A 19,318-nucleotide genomic window follows, 5' to 3' on the forward strand; every position below is an offset into this window, starting at 1 on the left:
GTCTCAGTTTTTCAACTTCTCCATGTGATGCTTTAATTTGCAAGATTTACCACCATACATTGTCAACTTCAAGGCATCACAGTTTACATATTTATATGTATATAGGCATCACATTTGGAAGTAGCTAAGGCTGACTGGAATATTCATTGACTCCTACTTAAAGTCATAAAATCAAAACTCCAAAGCATAAATGAACACACTTGTTAATTCAACTTATTTGTATTCTTTTACGCATTTCATTTACCATATTTACCTAAATCTACTTTTCACATGGATATTCCAGTTGGTTGATCTATCTTCCTTATTCTATGTTCCTTCTTATCCAATAATGAAGTTTCAGATTTTTTCAGTTACATATTTCTCTCATCTTAAAGTAACTTGATAAAGTTAGATTTAATCAAAACTAATATTTCTGTCTATTTCACAAGTTGTGTAATTTAAGCTCTTAACTGACACTTAACAATTTCTGTCTTCTGTACCTTCAAATGTACAACCTAACAATGTTTCAAAGTATATGTATACATAATACAGCTACAGCTAATATAAAGATAATAAATTAACAAGGAAATTTGCTCACAGCAATATTTCGTAACTAACTACTAGAAAGACGTGATGTCACATGTTTATGTAAGAATTTTGCCCATGTCAGGGTATGTATTCATCAGTGTTCAAGTTATTCCAGCTCTGTTTATTGTAGCAACCCATCCCTTCAACTTTCTGTTGCTTTGTATTCCAGCTGCTCCAACAACTACGACTAGACCAAGGGGTAAGAATGAAAACAATGCAAGTTGCATGGGATATCTTTATTCTGCTCATATATAATAAATAAGAGCTATTTGTTTGTTATTTCAACATTCAGATAATCTGTCAATGAGCCGTGTGAGCTTATATGACATGGTGAACCATCTGTTGTTATACCTTTGGATTCCTTCTCGGAAATCACTAGAATTATGACATCTGTGAACCATAGTTCTATTTCTTTCTCCCTAAAAGTAATATTTGTTTTCACTCCTTTGAAAAGAGTAGCTTTGAAGGTATCAGTGACACTACAATATTACATTATTCAATCAAAATGCATCAGAAAGGATGTTTGATTATTTTCCATGTTAACAAATTGACATATGTTGACAGCATACAAGGAGACAGGCTATGATGTTATCTTCATGCTGGATGGTACTGTCAATGACAAAACGTTCACATGGATGACTGACCTTGTAAAGAACATGGCAAATGAAGTAAGCGATCAAGTTAATGATGGCACATACCGTTTGGGAGGAATGACCTTCACTCGTTCACCAGAGGTGGGCTTCCAGTTGGATGACTATGGCTTCAGTGATGACTATCGGAATGCTGTTGGCAGAACAATGAGGAACAATCCTGGTGGTGCCCCAGACATGGCCCGTGCCTTTGACACAGTTTACAACCAGATGTTCCAGTCACGAAATGGTGACCGGCCTCAGGCAAAGAACTACGTTGTCATGGTCACTGCCAATGAGAAGAGTTTGAATTCCCGCAGAGCAATCAATTCTGCCCGTAGACTAAAGAACCGAAATGTTGCTATATACACTGTTGGCATTAAACTGGGCAACACCGATGAAATTGATTCAGTCTCTTCCCTGCCTCTGGATGACTTCCAGGTATTGCTTGGAAGTGAGATTGAGATGGCTGAACTGCCTGGAAGACTGGCATATGGAATTGAAAATGGTGAGCTGAATACTTATGTGTGCTTAAACCAAAATACATCAGTAGACATAATGTTAGTGCACATGATGCGTTCATATAAGCTTGAGGTACAGTGAATCCATAAATTGTGGCTGAGGTTAATAGACTTGTTGTCTTGTAGGTCCTCCACAAGAAACCCTTCCTCCACCGACAACAACACCACGCCCAACCAGGACCAAGTACACAGGACCCCCACCAGGTAGGGTAACAATACCAATACCGGTACTTCTGGAAAGTGTATGGTGTATGGAAAGTGACAGAAATGGTGATTTGCCATATGAATACTTTCACAAAATAGTTATTTTATAGTCAGTAAGTTAAATCATCTTGTATACTGGTATATCATGTATATTTCTATGAAGTATTTATATTATTTGTTATCCCCCGGCATATAATGCGGGGGGATATAACGATCAGCCAGTCTGTCTTCTGATGACTCTTGTTGTATTTCCCCACAGTGTGCACGTCAACAGCAGATGTTGTCTTCATCATTGACTCTTCTGGAAGTGTTGGAACGGAGAACTTTGACAGAATCCGCAACTTTACCATTACAATCATCAATGGTATTGACGTTGATGCTGGCCTCTACCGCATTGGCATGGTAACCTTCAGTGATGCTGCACGTATTGAGTTCACCCTTGATAGATATAATAGTAAGGATGAGATAGTCAAAGCAGTCAGGAATACACCTTATATATACGGTTACACCAACACAGCTGAAGCTCTGCGCCGAACCCGTCGAGAGATCTTCTCAACATCTGCTGGCGATAGACCAAGTAAGTTTTCTTGCAGCTGGTGAAATGGACCTCAGTATTGCATGACAATAGATTTAAATATTTTGGAATCTCAGTTATGCTTAATTCTGTATATTATGACTAGCATCAAAATGAAACTGAGTTGTTCTGTTGTCATGTTAATACACACATTTTGTTACCTTGTCATTTTGTGAAGGCACAAGTATGATGGGAGGAAACAGTGAAATATATATATAACTGAAGAATGTGTGGCCAGTCATCATCCCATGATTGTTGGTTGAAATCATTGATTCACCATGATAAGATCACAATGCAAATTCCCTATTTTGACTTGTACAGTTTGTTTCTTTTCATGTGTTTGTGATGGGTGCAAACTCCTGGTACCATTACTATTCTATAGTGATTTATAAACTCATGCTTAAGATATAGTCAGGATTGTACAATGGACTCTGCTTTAAGCAGAGATTTCTTATATTATGGCAAGGGTCTTGTTGCTCTTATTGTCAGCGGGACACGGGTGGCCAAGTCATCTAAGCTGCTGCGATTCGCTGTGCATCTCTTGGACACACCAGAAACCTATGATTGTGGGTTCGAATCCCGGTTCGCCCCGATTATGTGTCTAGGTTTGTCAGCATCATACCCGGGTTTCACCAAAGTGGTAAACCGCTGAGACCTACATCACTTCGAGCCTCACTCACATTAAGCTGACAAGCCATGATATAACTAGAGTACTGTTAAAAGCGGCGTTAACCCACCAACTCACTCAGTCACTCTTGTTGTCAGCTACATATGTGTGCTCATAGGTTTTACTAAAGTTGTTAATATTTTAGCCCTCCATCTTTTCAAGTTTCCCTCCCACATCCTCCCAATCTATGATATAGCTGAAATACTGTTCAAAGAGTGTTAAGTTCAACATACACAATAACTGTCTAATTATTTCTCTATAGAAATGGGTTCCGTGCGTGCGTGCGTGCGTGCGTGCGTGCGTGAGTGCGTGCGGAAATCGTTTCCAGAGCATAATTCAGAAACCGTCAAATATTTCTCTACGAAACTTTGCATGTCTATCAGACTCATGCTGAACTGGTGCCTTTTGCTATTTAGGAATTTATAAATTTTTATTTTTTACATTTCCATGGCAATAAGTTGGACTTAGGTTCTATAGGGCTGGTGTTCGTTTCCGGAGCGTAACTCAAAAACCGTTAAATAATTTCTTACAAAACTTTGCATGTCTAATAGGCACATACTGAACTGGTGCCTTTTGTTATTTAGGAATTTTATAAATTTTTATTTTTTACGTTTCCATTGCAACAAGTTACTATACGCTTGTTATTTTAAAAATGAGTATTGTATATCTTGATGCATGATGATGATTTGAATTCACCTTGCTACCAGCTCTCAGATGTTATACTGAAGCTTAGGTTTATTATGCTCATCAGTTCAACTCTGGAGCTGGCATACAAATATATTGGAGCAATCAAGATCTACATGTTTTGCTCTAATTTTTTTGTATTTTTTAGGTTCACCTAACATGGTTGTGCTCATCACTGATGGTCAGTCTAATATTGATCACTATGAGACCCTCCCAGAAGCCCAAAGAATGAAACGGGAGGGTATCACCATCCTTACCTTGGCTGTTGGTTTCTCTGGCGCTACTGCAGAACTGACTGGCATGACATCTCCACCCATCCATGAGAATCTCTTCTATGTAGATGACTTCTATGCATTGCAAGAACTCACTGACTACATTATCAGACCAATTTGTACAGGTCAGTGGTATAGATAGATCCGCTAGCTGATTGTTTCCCCTCTAGCAGAATAGAGCAGGATAGAGCATTCGTTATTCAGTCACCAGTGTGTCTGGTACAGGCTAAGTAAATTACAGGCTTCTGTGATGTAGCTCGAATATTGCTAACGGCAGCTATCAACTTTTACTCTCTTATCTATGTTGAAGAGCCTAATGTTAATGCCTCTTTCAACATTTCTTCCTCAGATCCCAATCAGTGTGATACAAGCCCCTGCCAGAATGGTGGCAACTGTGTGGATGGACTCAGGAGCTACACCTGTATCTGCCCATCAGGATTCTTTGGTGACAACTGCGAGAAGAGTGAGTGTTAGGCATGAAAAACAATATTACATTTCTTGTACCAAGATAAACAATTACCTACCTTATATCTCTGCATAAGTATATCAGCATAATTCACAACGCTATGCAATCAAAAGAAACACTACTTGGATATTTGACATGGTAAAGAGATTAAGATTATAACATCTTCACTGAGAAAAATAATTTGTTTTTATTATTACTGACTGGGGTATATCTCTTACTGTTGGTTTAAAAATAAATGTACAAAGTGGGACAAAAATTGAAAATCATTTTTCTGTTTAACTAAGAATCCATGAAATATATCCTCACATATATATGTTTTGTCACTATTCTGCAAAATCACCCTGTAGATGTGGGATTGGCCACATCATAGTGTCAGTATGAAATATTCAAGGTCTTAGGTTGAAACCGTTGTATACAGCTTCTTGAATCAATATTTATGTTACATCTGCTTGCAAATTACTTGCTTGTTTAGGAAGAACTTGTGACATAGATACCGTATTTTCTTGAGTATACTGTGCACTTTTTTTCTCCAAAAAACACAGCTGTGTAGAAGGGGGTGGGCATTATACACGAATTAATGAGTTTTGATGTTTTCCCCCCGTGGAAAGACATTACCGTGAGCACGTAACACCGGAAATACCATGTCAACAAATCCATACTGAAGTACGCAAATTAATCATGTAATTACACTGTCTGGCTATAGAAAGTGTTCTTTGTATATCTGGACTTATGTTTGTAACTTATTTCATTAATGTTATTCACAAAAAAAATTATATTGTTTTAATTAATTTCAGCGAAATCGTGTGTGAAGTGATCGGAAGATCGCACAACTCACCGTTATTAACAGCAACCACAAATATTTTTTTTCTCCAAAATATTGAATCCGCTAGAGGGGGTTGTGCATTATACATGGGTGCACACTATACTCAAGAGAATACGGTATATTTGAATCATACTTTATTACTAAAACTTCATTCTTTCTACTGGGGGCACAAGTGGCCAAGTTGTCTAAATTGCCACTATTTCGCACATCAAATCACTACAGGTTCAAATCCCAGATTTGCTGTGATTATGATACATTGTTTGTCAGCACCATACCACTGTTGTGGTTTCACCAAAGTTGGTAAACCTCTAAAACCTGCAGTGACCTTTCTTCCGACATCAAGCTGACATGCAGTGATATAACTGCCTGCTCAAAGCTCTCACTCAACTCTCCCAAGTTTCTTCCTATCCAAAGCCAAAGCTTTATTCAGAATGAAAATACAATTTGTGTACATAATGAAAGTAATAACTATGATTGTTACATATACTGTGAACCTGATCCTTATCTGTTTCCCAGCCTGTGGCAGTGCTGCCGATGTCGTCTTCATCCTCGACTCCTCGACATCAGTCGGCCCCTCCGGCTTCCAGCAGATCCAAATGTATGCTCAGCAGATCCTGGCTCAGATGAACATGGATGCCTGTGACATCAATGTTGGTGCCCTCAAGTACAGCTCTAGTGCTATGGTGCAGTTTGGCCTAGGAGCCTACCAAGACCAGGAGACCATCAGCCGTGCTCTCCGCGGTATCCATTACACACGAGGCCAGGCCAACCTTGCAGATGCCCTCAGAGTTACACGCCAAGTCATGTTCAATGGTGCATCAGGTGATCGCCCCTTCGCCAAGAATATTGCCTACTTGCTAACCAGTGGAGATGTCAACATCAATCGAGATATCACCATGTCTGAAGCTGAACTTGCCTTTGATGCTGGTATTACTGTTGTTCCCCTTGGTGTCAACCTACGTCAGCGTGATGAAGTTGAGAACATCGCCTTGTCCCAAGGCTTGAACCTTGTGGAAATTGAAAGTGATGTGACACTGCAGGAGATGAGTGATGCTGTGCTCAATCCTGTCACCAACGGTATGTAAGACAAGGCATAAATACATTACTAATAGTTAATCTGTGGTTTAACAGGCATTTAGAAAGGAGCTTCTTCCTGTTAGCACCTGGTTTAACTGTTAAAAATGAAATACTTTTGTGATGATTAGGAAGGATTTTTTCAAACACTTTCTTCTTTGAAACATGACAGGTAATTTAAGAACTTAACAAAGAGATCAGGTGATACCACCCAATGGTATTTTGTGTTTAACTTTTCATGAGTAATAGTAACTTCAGGTTAGATGTTTATTGTAATGATAGCTCAAATTTTGTCATCTCACATAACCTTCATTCACAGTTGTGTTTCTTTCAAAATTTTGTTATTTGTGCTTAGATCTAAATTTAGATGAGTAACTCATATGAAATTGTTGCATAACATGCATCACAGAAAATATACTAGTGGAATGATATTTTTCATTTGTGTCTAATTTCAATATATTTCTAACTGATATCAATTACTCGTCTAATTCACACATGATACACTCACATCAACACATGCTTTTAGTTGTACATTAACATTCGCATATTGTATGTACTGGAATCATATACCTAGTGTACTAGTGTTTTGTTTCCATGTAGTCATGAGGTTGTGGACTTCGGAAGAGCTCAGATATACATGTATTCTCATCAGCTCTTTTCTTTCATCTTTCATCTTCGTCAATTAAATTTATTGTCAAAGAGAATAGTCGACAACTCAAGTGATGGTTCCTCAAATGCATAGGTAATCAGGTAGCCTTTTGGTTAAAACAATTCATTCCAAAAGCCGGCTTTGATTCCCACTATGTGTGAAGCCCATTTCTCATGTCCACTAGCGTGATATAGCTAGATTTTTGCAAAAGGCAGTGTAAAACCATAATCATACTCGCTCACTTACCAGGAGCAACAGTGTGTTCAGGTTGCCTGTACTACATAACTACTGATATGATGAAATCAGATATGACCCACCAGCCTAGTGGTGGTATCAATACACCCTTGTTTGATGTACATGGTAAGGTGTTATATGGTGATTGTGTATTGTCCATCTGAAGACCATGTAATAACTGTGTCCCTCTTTGTCTGGTTTCAGGGAGAGGTAGGACTATTGTGTGATTCAAATATTTTCAATGCATGTGTTACAGCTTTGTGTGTCAGGAGATGACTATAAAGTGTTTGTTTTTCCATTCCAATCTGAAATTTTCAAATCATCCAAAGATTTGATTGTATAACAAGTCAATATTAGCTTCCACAATGGAAAAATGAATAGTTTGTTGTGATTTATTGGGCACTACAAAGATCCAATGCCTTCATTGTTTGTTTTGTGTAATCAAGCATAATGTTGTTGAGTCTGAGAATCTGGAAGGGAAATATAGTCTGCCAAATCTATAAGATTTTAGAACGGCAGAGACTGATAAGTGAGAGGTCAACATGTAAACATCAAGGAATTTAGGATAATGTATCTTAAAAAGATATTTATAGTCTTTCAGAAATTGTTTGGCAGTCATTACAACTGATATTAGCAAAGCCAGCTATAAGTGATGTCACATGAGATCTTCTGTAATGTCATGAAGTACATCATCTTCAACTATTACCAACAATTCACTGACATCTCATTGCGAAAAGCAACAATCAAAACAAGGGAGTGTAAATTAGACAATCAATGTGAAGCAAACTTTTGTTTATGCTTTCGGGGTATTATCAAGCTATATATCCCTTCTCTGTCAGGTAAGTCACATGTTTATGATGTTCTTGTGATGTCTTTGTCATTCCTCTGTCTGTTATGTTCACAAATCAAACACTTTGAATCTGTAGATCACTGTTTCTAATATTTCTTTAACAGTTGTATTGTAAAAACTAACCCATCAGAACATCAGAAAATATCAGTTTGTTTTAAACTTTCATTTCTTTTAGAACATGACAGATGACTAACAGTCACATTGTCACAACATATGAATCACATGTCCGTTATATTATCAAGCAATTTATGGAGCGGAAAAAGTAGAAATAACACATTTCCACCACACAAAAATTTGTACTTAAAATCATGTCTAAAAATAAAAAACATAATTTTGATTTAGTATTCATTAAATATTTATAGGAATCATCAGTCATAACTTGCTTGATAATCATATAAACATTTGCATCAGATGTTTTGCATATTAACCTCTTCCAATCATCCCTTGCACCCAAGATATGAATGATCATAGAGTTCAGACATATAGAAACAGCATGAAGATGCCCAGTTTAGTCAGTTTGATCCTGAAAAAAGTACTCCATGAAGAAGACTAATATTTAAGCACTTGTGATGTTACTCAAACAGCATGAGACCTAGATCACAGAACATAGGAACCATATTGTATTAAGGGTCTCCCTCTTTTCAATGAAAGAAACTGACAAATAGGGGTTTCTTTTCTACTTCATCTGCATATCATAAAGAATTGATCTCAATCAATAATCAAAGTGAAACATTAATTCTACCAGCCTTTCCATCACTTCATTTCTCTACTTTTGATGAAATAACTTTTATCCACCATATGATAAAAATCGCCTCAAGGTTTTTAGCCCACCTGATTGAAAGTCAAGTGAGCTACTGTCATGGCACGTTGTCCACCATCCTTGTGTCCATCCAGTTGACCCTCCATTTTTAACTTCTTCATTTTCAACATCTCCCCTGAAACTACAAGGCCATCTTTAGAAACCAATTAATCACAATGTACTGAACTTTGCCTCAGGTATAGTTAGTAGTGAGGCCAAACAAATGTTCCATTTTTTGCTGTGTTATGACCTTTGCCTTGATACACCTATACAGCATAATTGTTGATGTCACCAAAGTGAAAATGTTGTTGTGATCAATTAATATCAATGTAGGTGCAAAATTGGAAAAGCATATCTTACCCTAGCCTGCCTCAATGTTTCATCAGATTAGTTGCATACATTGGGAATGAATGGTTAACAAGTAGGTTCTCTCCTATGGATGCCATAAACACTAAATGGACTTCAAAAGGAAGAGTGGTGGTCAGTGGGATCTTCAAGGCAAGGTTTCACCATATTACATCTTTTGATATGGGAGACCTTTGCAAAACAATTGTTACAATAGAAATTCTTCATAAGTCAGGTGAGCTACAGAGCCTTGTGGTCTCTTTTTTTGTAAAATGAACAAAGTCTTTAGAATGTTTGACAGTATCTTCTTGGTAGGTTCCAACATTTTGCTATGCCACTGGCATGCATTTTTTTATGGCTCCAACGGTAATGTTACATTCCCTTGAATAAAAATGTCTCATTTGCAATGTGATCATTAGCAATTCAAAAGAAGATGCATTTAAGTGGTGAATTGCCATTCCTCAAGTGGATATCATTAATACCACTCAATTAAGAGTTGAATACAACTTAACAAAGTTTCCAGATCCATGTATCTGGTTTATGTATTTTCTGAATCTTGATTTATTATCCAACAAGCTATTTAGTTTCCACTGATTCAGTGAAAACATTTTTCCAAAACTATCTACTGCTTGTCCAGAATGTAATGCATTTAGTGTTATTAAAGACAATATATAATCTTTTCATTGATGTAAATATGAATCATAATGTCATCTTGTATTAATGTTTGCCTTTCCTGCAGTTTGTCTGTTTGATATCACATCATTTGAGACCAATAGGCTAGATTCCTGCTGCTTATCTACATATTGCTCCTGGATGCAGTGACCCTGCATGGGTTGTCAGCTGTGAATAAACTGTATGTCAGCTTCATGGCAGTAGCCTGCACATGATAGGCGTACATACCTCAATAGCAGAGGCACCATGGTTCAGCTTGATAGCTTTGGCCCCATCTTGTCAGCTATCATTATCTGTTGTTGGTGTGAATGAAATCATAATAATTCTGTTGAGTCTAGTACATTGAGCTTACAAGGCATCATCACAAAGTGTATGTCGTGCACACAGTCATTATCTTGCAACTAATATGGGAGTCATCAAATGCAAAACGTGCTTGTCATTCTTGATGTGTGAACACATGGCAAGATACATCAACATTTGATGACTCCATTGCATAATTGTTAGATAAGGTTGTTAATGCAAAGAATTCCAACAAACGTCTAATTTCCTGATCATTAATAATAAATTAACAACAGTAACCATGGTAACCTATTAAAATATGTTTGTATGGGTTTGTTAGTAGAAGACATTCTCATTTTCATGTGTTTATTTAGACCAGGACTTCTGTGCCAGTGACCCATGTCAAAATGGAGGTCAGTGTCGCAGTCAGTCTCTTGGACATGTCTGTGAATGTACCCCTGGATACACAGGCGATAACTGTGAGAGAGGTGAGAAGTTAATGCATACAAATAATGATGTACATAACCCAAGGTTGAAGAGGAAATAGAAATTGCATTATTTTCTCAAACATAGCCTACATATGATCCAAAATTTGAAGTGGTTGTATTGATAGTGCCATTTTGACTCTAGCAAAGGACAAAATGGTTTGATACGTTGTCTGTCTTCTTCCAGAAGGAAGTTAAACAGTATTATTTCATCTACAAATGTTAAGCTCTTGGCAGTTTGCTTCCATAGGTTATGTTCTTCGTGCCCTTCACACTTTCATTGAATGAATATTAGTGCATCCGACATTGTACATTATGTGCAGTGGAAGTAACGTAAAGAAAGTATGAAATGCAACAAAATAAAAAATTACTCAACAAAGCCGTGTGAAGAATGCTAATCCTTGGCATACCGGTACATATGATTGAAAATCAAAAGATGTTTTGACAGTTTGCAAAAAGGCAACGTACCTTTATTTTATTTAGGATGCCATTCAAGATAAATGAATGGAAGAAAAAAACTCTCAAGGAAATTAAGCTATAACTTGGTCATTAGGTTACCTGCTTGTTTTGTGTAATGATTGTTGACAATGCTCTCCACATCAGGAATCAAAGGCAACTTGTGGTGTATTTCTTGTTTTAGTGTGCAAAGGCGAAGCTGATGTTGTGTTTGTTATTGACACTTCTCGCTACATGAGTCGAGCAGAGTTAAGAAGAACAAAACGATTTGTACGTGAGGTGATCAAGAAGATGACATTCCGTTCTGGCAACTACCGTGTCGGTGTGGTCAGCTTCAGTGACTTCCCATCCCTGCACCTCACTCTGGATGAAGGTTCTAACAAAAAGGCTGCCAAGTCAGCTGTTGCCAAGCTCAGGTACATTTTCCTCATAAGCATTTAATTACCCACCGGTATGTATTTTTTGTTCCCAGTTATTATGTCATGACTTTTATTGTTGCCCTGACTGCTAGGTAGCGCAGTTTCTTCCTACAAAAAGAAGTCAAAAGGGCCAGTTTGTATCATGTAACTTAAGTGTAAGAACTTCTGTAAGTATATGTGAGTATGGGGTATATCTGACAATTGTATTTCATTTTGTAATTACTTCAAGGCATGACATCATCAAAATGGTGTAACACTTCAAAGTACACATTTATACTTGCTCCCAGGAAATCCTATGGGGACCCCAACCCATCCATGGCCCTGAAGAAAGTAAGAATCCAAGTGCTCAACAGCCCTGGTGATAGGAAGACCACCCCCAACTATGTTGTCCTCATCACCAAGAGCATGAGGAACTCCCGGGAGGTACTTCTAGAGATGAACAAGCTGAAGTCCACTGGCGCCAAGGTTGTGGGTGTTGGTGAGTAAGGTTGTTTTAGAAGAAATCAAAATTATATAGTATCAAGCAGAAAAATGTGACCATTTCTTTCATATTTCTCATATATGAATGTCTTGTAGGAGATTAATGGTATTAATTTGTAATAGTGCCATTTCTCTGTAAACGCTGGTTGATGAGATTGTCTATGCACAACTCGGTTAAGCCATCTCAGATTTGAATGACCTAGCACCATAAACTCATATTCTTTGGTGACAGCTTTTCCACATTATCTTTCATCATGGACTTAACACTTTCAATTTGATTGAGATCATGTGAAGCTGCTGTAAATTTCAAGACAATCATGTGATTGGTATCCAGGCAGGTGCTGGTGAATCACAAGGTGTGAACTCATCGGTGTCTTGTTAAAGTTGAAAAGGATTCCAATGCTGGCCAAAATGTCAATCAAGGATGCCCTCTTGTGAAACCTCACAGTAGTTGTTGGAATTCAATTTCCCATTACTATCAACAGGAGCATCATTCAGAATTGATTGAATCCACCCTACTCCATTAACGCTTGGGGAAAATTTGGGGACCATTTGAAGCACTTGGCAGCTCTTGGCTTGTTTTCTTGATATCCAAAATAACTGAAACTTCAGTTTGTCAGAGAAAATTTGGTTAGAAAAATCTCTTTCCTTAAAGTTACACCACTTAACAGTTTTCTCCATCTGCACTTCCATCATGAGCGGAATCTTCTTCAGCAAATGTTTTTTTATCCTGATTGCTTTAGCTTTAGGCACCATCAAATAGTCAATTTGGAAGTATCAGATGACCCTAGACTTGCAGCCTTTACTGTTATCTGTTTTACTGACCAGTTGGGTGAGGTGAAAATGGTTTTAGTGTTGCATCCAAGATTATTGCACTTATATATAGCATTGTGCGTGCGTGAATGCCAATTTTATAGTGATAGCCCACTGAGATACCATGCCACGGTTTAACATGAATACCCCACTCAGATACAGTATACTGACTCCTGAGCCCACAGGTCCTTGTTTTAGCCCCTTATTAATGCTGAGCACCAAGCTGGGTAACAATGAGTACCATCTTTTAACATCTTTTGGTATGACACGGCCGGGAATCAAAACCCCCACCTTCGGCTCTCCTGACCAGTTGGGGTATACCCATGCAAGACACACTATATACCAAATGTCTGTTGTTCACACCAAAACTAGGCCTCCACTCAGCATTTTCACCCACAAATTTCTTCAAACTTCTCTAAACTGATGCTCTGTGTCGCCCTGTCAATTATGCAAGTTTTTCTGCAATTCAGACACCTGATTCATTAAATGCCAATAGTGTAGTTTTCCTATTTACCTTTTTCATTGTGTCACCTTCATGTTGTCTGCAAGCAATACGGTCATATGACATTTGAGTTGTTTGCAACAATGAGATAATCAAGTAAGTACCTTGACATTGCACAAGGGCACTTTTTGCACAATGTATACGTATATATTTACAAGATAAAATGCCTTTATCACATTCTTTTCTGTTCACTGCCACAGTTTCATTCAGAGAGTAGGATGATTCTGAATTCTTGGATGGAAATAACCAGTCTGAGAATGAGCCAGATATCTGTATACAATTTAATATTTGTCATTATGGCAAAGTTCTGCTTATTGCACTGATATGTATTCTTGGATTAAATGTCCAAACGTGTATGTGTGGTAAATCATTATAGATATGTTGTAGGTGAGGTGAGGTGAAATGGGGTTTAACGTCGCGTCCAAGATTATTGCACTTATATAGCGACGTGCATGTACGTGTGTGTGTTTGTGTGGCCGCTTGTACTAGTCCGGACTGATGCTGATTTATAGTGCTAGCTCACTGAGATACCATGCCGCAGTTTAACATGAATATCCCACTCAGACACAGTATAATGACTCCAAGCCGACCAGTCCTTGTTTTAGCCCCTTAATGCCGAGCGCCAGATAGGGTACAACAAGTACCATCTTTTAACGTCTTTTGGTATGACGGGCGGACGCTCTACCACGTACTAGACCACGGAGGCGGTCATAGATATGTTGTAAAACACCATTAGTCCATAAACCTAGATTTCTGGGCTATTACAGTTTCTGTTATCTATAAAAGGACATGAGTCAGTTCCCATGATTTGTTTATACAGAAACTGACAATGAGAACAGTACTATTCCAACTAGCAAGCTTTTGATTTATAAATGGAAATAGGGAATTACCATAGACTTTGGTACAAGGTTTCCTTGGCGTGCAAATTAGAAGTATTATTTTGTTTCCACCAATTTTCTTTAATTCAGAGGTATTCGAACATTGTATTCAGTGCATTAAGCTGTTTTCTCTATATTGGTGTCAGTTATCAATGAAATACAAGTCACCTTTACAAAACTAAAAAACTGGGAATTTGTTATTGGGAACCTTTCACGATTTTCTGTAGGTAAAGACAAATCCTCAGTTATGTCAGGTATTGTTCTGTCTTGCACCTGTTGGGTCTACTGTTCTGATGAGAGTGGTCTGTGTTCCAGGCATTAACCTAAGTGGCTCTGACCGTAAGATGCTGTCACAGTTTGTTTCCCGGCCCAGCGATCAAATGATGTACACTGCTAATGAGGCCAATGACCTAAAGGGCTTGGAAGAGAACTTCATCCAGTTTGTCTGTGAAGGTCAGTACATATGGGATGGAGGCAGGGACCAAGGGAATGGCATATTTACAATGTAGTTACCTGCATATTGAAGTCTATACAGATGCAAGATCTTATGGACAACTGATTTCATTTTCTGCAATGAAGTTATATAAAATCAGGTCTTAATTATTCAAGGGACTGAGCCATTACATATTGCTCATTATTTAGATACATAGATATAATTTTAAAAATGGGTCAGATATTTAATGCTTCTCAATGCACATTCCATTAAATATGATCAACAACTTATCTATTCCTTAATTTCTATTGTATACAGCAATTATCATTTGTGATGTTTTATCACATTTATGCATTGATATGCCAGTCACTTACTGCCATTAAGTAGCGATCACCAGATTATTAAAAAAAACCACAAGATTGTGTCTAGTTAAATGATCTGGTTGACCAAAAATCTGAATTTCTGCTTGAGAGATTCTACTTACCAAAGAATCAAATGATGGTAAATAAACAAGTACTAAGTCAGGACCTTACAAAATATATAGTTTTCCAATATTTCTAGTTAGGTTGCACTGTCATGTAATTTGTACTTTTTTTCAGAAAGTAACATGTGTAGCTCAGACCCCTGCATGAATGGTGGCTCATGCATCAATGGAGCCCGGGAATACTTCTGCCGATGCCCAGTTGGATATGCTGGTCAACATTGTGAAAGACGTAAGTTGTCAAATGTATCTAAAGTGTAAACTTAAAGATTTCTCTTACCAACATTTGACAATAAGAATTTAATTCACAAGAAAATATTCTATTCAATTATTTTTGTCTACACTGGGGACAAATTAAATTATTCATCCATAAAATTCAAAATCAGTATCTAAAGAACTCTTCTATCACTTTTTTACCTCATGTTTGGTTGACCTACCAGTAGGGAGTAAAAAGGTATTTACTCACATCATGTTGGTAGTCTTATGACAAGGAATATTATTATGGATAACAGCTTCTTTATTATACATACACAACATTTCATGGCTACTTCTTGCTCATCAGCTGAATGGTGGTGGTAGTTCTTGCATTTTACATTATGTTGTATGCTAACACACATTTAAAAATGTTAATCCACCTTTTGAAAAAACTAAGAGAAAAAAGCCTTGATAAAGTTCTTTTTCACTTTGTTAAGTTAGAGCCTAAAGCATCCTGAATCTATTCAAACTAAAAAGACTTGTGTCATTCTGTCAAAAGGGTGTCAGGATGACCTTGACCTTGCCTTTGTCCTGGATGCTTCTGGCAGTGTGGGATATGACAACTTCCTGAAGATCCAAGCGTACATGTACCACATCATCGACAACCTGAATGTTGGCCCATCTCGGACCCGTATTGCTGTGGTAACCTTCTCCCAGTATGCCCGCTCCCATATCTACCTGGACCAGTATAACAACAAGAAGGATCTGAAGGATGCCATTTCTGGCATGACATACGAATATGGTAACACAAACACTGCCTCAGGAATAAAGCTGATGCGATCTGGAGTCTTCTCCAGAAGGCGTGGTGACAGACCCAATGTGCCAAACTTTGGTAAGTTTTTCATAATCGGAATTCAAATGGATCATCTAACTGCTCAACTAAAGTGAATAACCTATGGGAGAGGGTTCAAATGTTTAGAGGGGTTATCATGTGTCACATACAGTCATACAATCTAGTGGGAATTCATTACCTGAAAAAAATCCAGGAATTAGTGAGTTTCAAGACTGAACCTGAAGAATTGGTTTTCATACAAATAAGAGGATTTGTAATTTGTTTGGGTAATACTGACATAAGCTGTAACATATATACATGTTGTGACTGTATAGAATGTGACTATTATCTTACACATGTAGTATTTGCTGACACTACTTACAGGCACTACATGTAAAGAGCATCATTTGGAATGTTATGACAAGACTATCATGTTCTCTATTTTCACAGCTCTGCTGATCACTGATGGCCTGTCCAATGTGAACGCAGAAGATACAATCCCCCAAGCTCAGCTCGCAAAGGATGCTGGAATCCACATGTTTGCAATTGGTATTGGAAGATTTGATGCCTGGGAAATTGAGGGAATTGCTAGTGAACCAACTGACAAGAATGCCTTCCTTATTGAGGACTTCTCAAAGCTGTATAATGTCTCTACTGGCATCCTGGACTCCATATGCAGAGGTAGGAAGATACACTGACCTCAAGAAATCTGATAACTTGAAATAATGAATAAAAAGTTACCTCCCAGAAGCCATGTTTGCTGGCAGTTCTAACTGATCAACACAATTTCTGAAAATTGGCAACATGTACATGGGCAGATACACCTTTTTTGAAAAGGGGGGGTGCACAATTAAGATCTATTTATTGTCTTTGGTGGTAATTTATACAGAAATAAAGATTTTTTTCGAAATAAAAAGGGGGGGGGGGGGGGGGGGGTGCGCAACCCACATGACCACATGAAATGAAATGCTTATGTCCTCTTCTTTTCAGACCCTGGTGTGTGCGCCGACAACCCATGTGTAAATGGAGGTGTGTGCATTGCTGGTATTGGGAAGTACACATGTGACTGTCCTCGAGGATTCCTGGGTTACAACTGTGAGCTTGGTAAGTGAAACCAGGATAAATATTTTTTTTATATAAATATTACAGTCAGAGAGAAGACTGTGTTTATGACACATCTGAATAAAGGAGGATTAGTGTTTAGAACGATGAAACAAATATGATTGGAAAAGATGAAGAAATAGATTCTTAAGTGAGGCAAACTCATTTTTTACATAGTAGTATTTGATGATCCTGTCAGTCAATTCTTTTGTTCAGATCAGCACCATTAGCATGTTGGATAATTAAGAATTCTTATGCCTACAGGATTATTATATATTTCATGATTAGGCCATCCTTTGTGTCTGACATTGTATCTTTTTCATGACTAGGTCATCCCATGTGTGTGACATTGTATCTTTTTCATAATTAGGTCACCTCATGTGTGTGACATTGTATTTTTTCAAAACTAGGTCACCCCTTGTGTGTTACATTGTTTTATTTCATGACTGGGTACCCCTTGTGTAACATTGTCTATTTTATTGACTAGGACATTCTCATATGTGACATTGTTTTATTTCATTAAATGGCCATCTTTCTTTGTGGGAGACATTGTTTTATTTCATGTAAATGAAGTCAGTGTCAGCAAGGATGCCTACAAGTTTAACTTTCTCTTTCAGATTGTCAGGCACCGAGGGACATAGTGTTCATGCTCGACTCCTCAGCTTCTGTTGGACAGGAGAATTTTGGCGTCATGCAGAAGTTCCTGGCTGCTGTTGTGAGGGATCTGACATCTACTGGCATAGAACACAGATTCTCTCTTGTTACCTACAATTCACGTGTGCGACTTGCCTTCAGTCTCAAACGCTACAGGCAGATCAATCAAATCGAGGATGCCATCCTCACTACACGCTATAATCCTGGTGGTTCAAACATCGCAGATGCAATCAGAACAGCATCAGAAGTCTTTTCCCCAAGTCTGGGTGATAGATCCAATGCAGACAACATCGCCATGCTGTTCACAGTAGGAAAGTCTTCCATCAACTCTGCAGAAACTATCGAAGCAGCTGAAGATATTAAATATGGAGGCGCTAGATTCGTCAGTGTCGGAGTAGGGGTGTCAGATCCTTCAGAAATAAAGCAGATGGTATCAAGCCAGAATGATTTATTCCAGGTGGCTTCAGCCAGCCAGCTGAGTGAAATTAGGTCTGAAATCTTACGTAGTTCATGTACAATAACATCTGACCAACCAGCAGGAGGAGAGCTAGAGGGCAGCAGAGGCTGAAAATTCTAACTTTATTCTATTCTATAATCAACTGCTAATATATGTGTTCATCCAGTTTGTAACATAGGACTTTAACCAAGGAGGTATTCCTAATCAGGGTTATACCTGAATCCATGAGGCAGGGTAGTTGACCGTTTGCTCAGCAGGGGGAGCTATGAGCCCAATAGCGCCTCACATTCACCACCTACCTCCTGTGCTTATGTTAAAGTTTTAGGGTCTGTTGTTGTATACTTGCTCATCATCTGTGTACAGAATGGGCAACTGACTCGTCACTGCTTCTTGTAGCTGCAGCCATTATCACACTGTCCATGTCTCATCTAGGTCCTTCATCACGAGCCACATGCTTCTGTAGACAAACGTCCTGTACCCACAACAAACCAAATGTAGATCACTAGTGTCAATGTGTTTTGTATAGATGTAATAAATTCATTTTTGCAGAATATGGCAATTTTATAATAAATAAAAGACTTTACAATCTATTTATTGTCTTTGTTTTGTTTACCTACAGTTTTGTATCAGATATTTGTTTTGGTTTTGTATCAGAAAACAGTTTAAATGACCTATTTTTTAAGAAAATAGTTGATGAATTAACAGACTGGTAAGGCTTTTCAGAAAGTTGTTTTAAGATGTTTTAAGAAGGGAATAAAAGCCCTTGGAGTGAGTGAGTAGGTCGGGTTTCATGCGACATTGAATTGGACTAGGGTTATGTCAT

At 38.0% G+C, this 19,318-nt stretch overlaps 1 protein-coding gene across 26 annotated transcripts in view; it reads left to right on the forward strand.

The window, feature by feature from the left end:
* The window catches only part of LOC124132118, a 239,477-nt gene extending 220,392 nt beyond the window's left edge, over window positions 1–19,085 (forward strand). For 25 of the 26 annotated variants that reach the window (XM_048382600.1, XM_048382610.1, XM_048382612.1 and 22 more), the window contains 17 exons: window positions 737–766; window positions 1,132–1,704; window positions 1,844–1,921; window positions 2,181–2,498; window positions 3,995–4,243; window positions 4,468–4,581; window positions 5,924–6,484; window positions 7,569–7,574; window positions 10,684–10,797; window positions 11,435–11,666; window positions 11,957–12,147; window positions 14,658–14,795; window positions 15,375–15,488; window positions 16,011–16,343; window positions 16,734–16,964; window positions 17,274–17,387; window positions 18,002–19,085. In XM_048382600.1, the coding sequence (XP_048238557.1) occupies window positions 737–766; window positions 1,132–1,704; window positions 1,844–1,921; window positions 2,181–2,498; window positions 3,995–4,243; window positions 4,468–4,581; window positions 5,924–6,484; window positions 7,569–7,574; window positions 10,684–10,797; window positions 11,435–11,666; window positions 11,957–12,147; window positions 14,658–14,795; window positions 15,375–15,488; window positions 16,011–16,343; window positions 16,734–16,964; window positions 17,274–17,387; window positions 18,002–18,606 (4,001 nt within the window). In that variant the 3' untranslated portion in view covers window positions 18,607–19,085. The remainder of the gene's footprint in view (window positions 1–736; window positions 767–1,131; window positions 1,705–1,843; window positions 1,922–2,180; window positions 2,499–3,994; window positions 4,244–4,467; window positions 4,582–5,923; window positions 6,485–7,568; window positions 7,575–10,683; window positions 10,798–11,434; window positions 11,667–11,956; window positions 12,148–14,657; window positions 14,796–15,374; window positions 15,489–16,010; window positions 16,344–16,733; window positions 16,965–17,273; window positions 17,388–18,001) is intronic. The other variant, XM_048382604.1, reaches the window with a different exon arrangement.
* The last annotated feature ends 233 nt before the right edge of the window (window positions 19,086–19,318 follow it).

This window comes from Haliotis rufescens, unplaced genomic scaffold, assembly GCF_023055435.1.
Source record: "Haliotis rufescens isolate VD_foot unplaced genomic scaffold, xgHalRufe1.0.p SCAF_4, whole genome shotgun sequence".
Classification (NCBI taxonomy): Eukaryota; Metazoa; Mollusca; class Gastropoda; order Lepetellida; family Haliotidae; genus Haliotis; species Haliotis rufescens.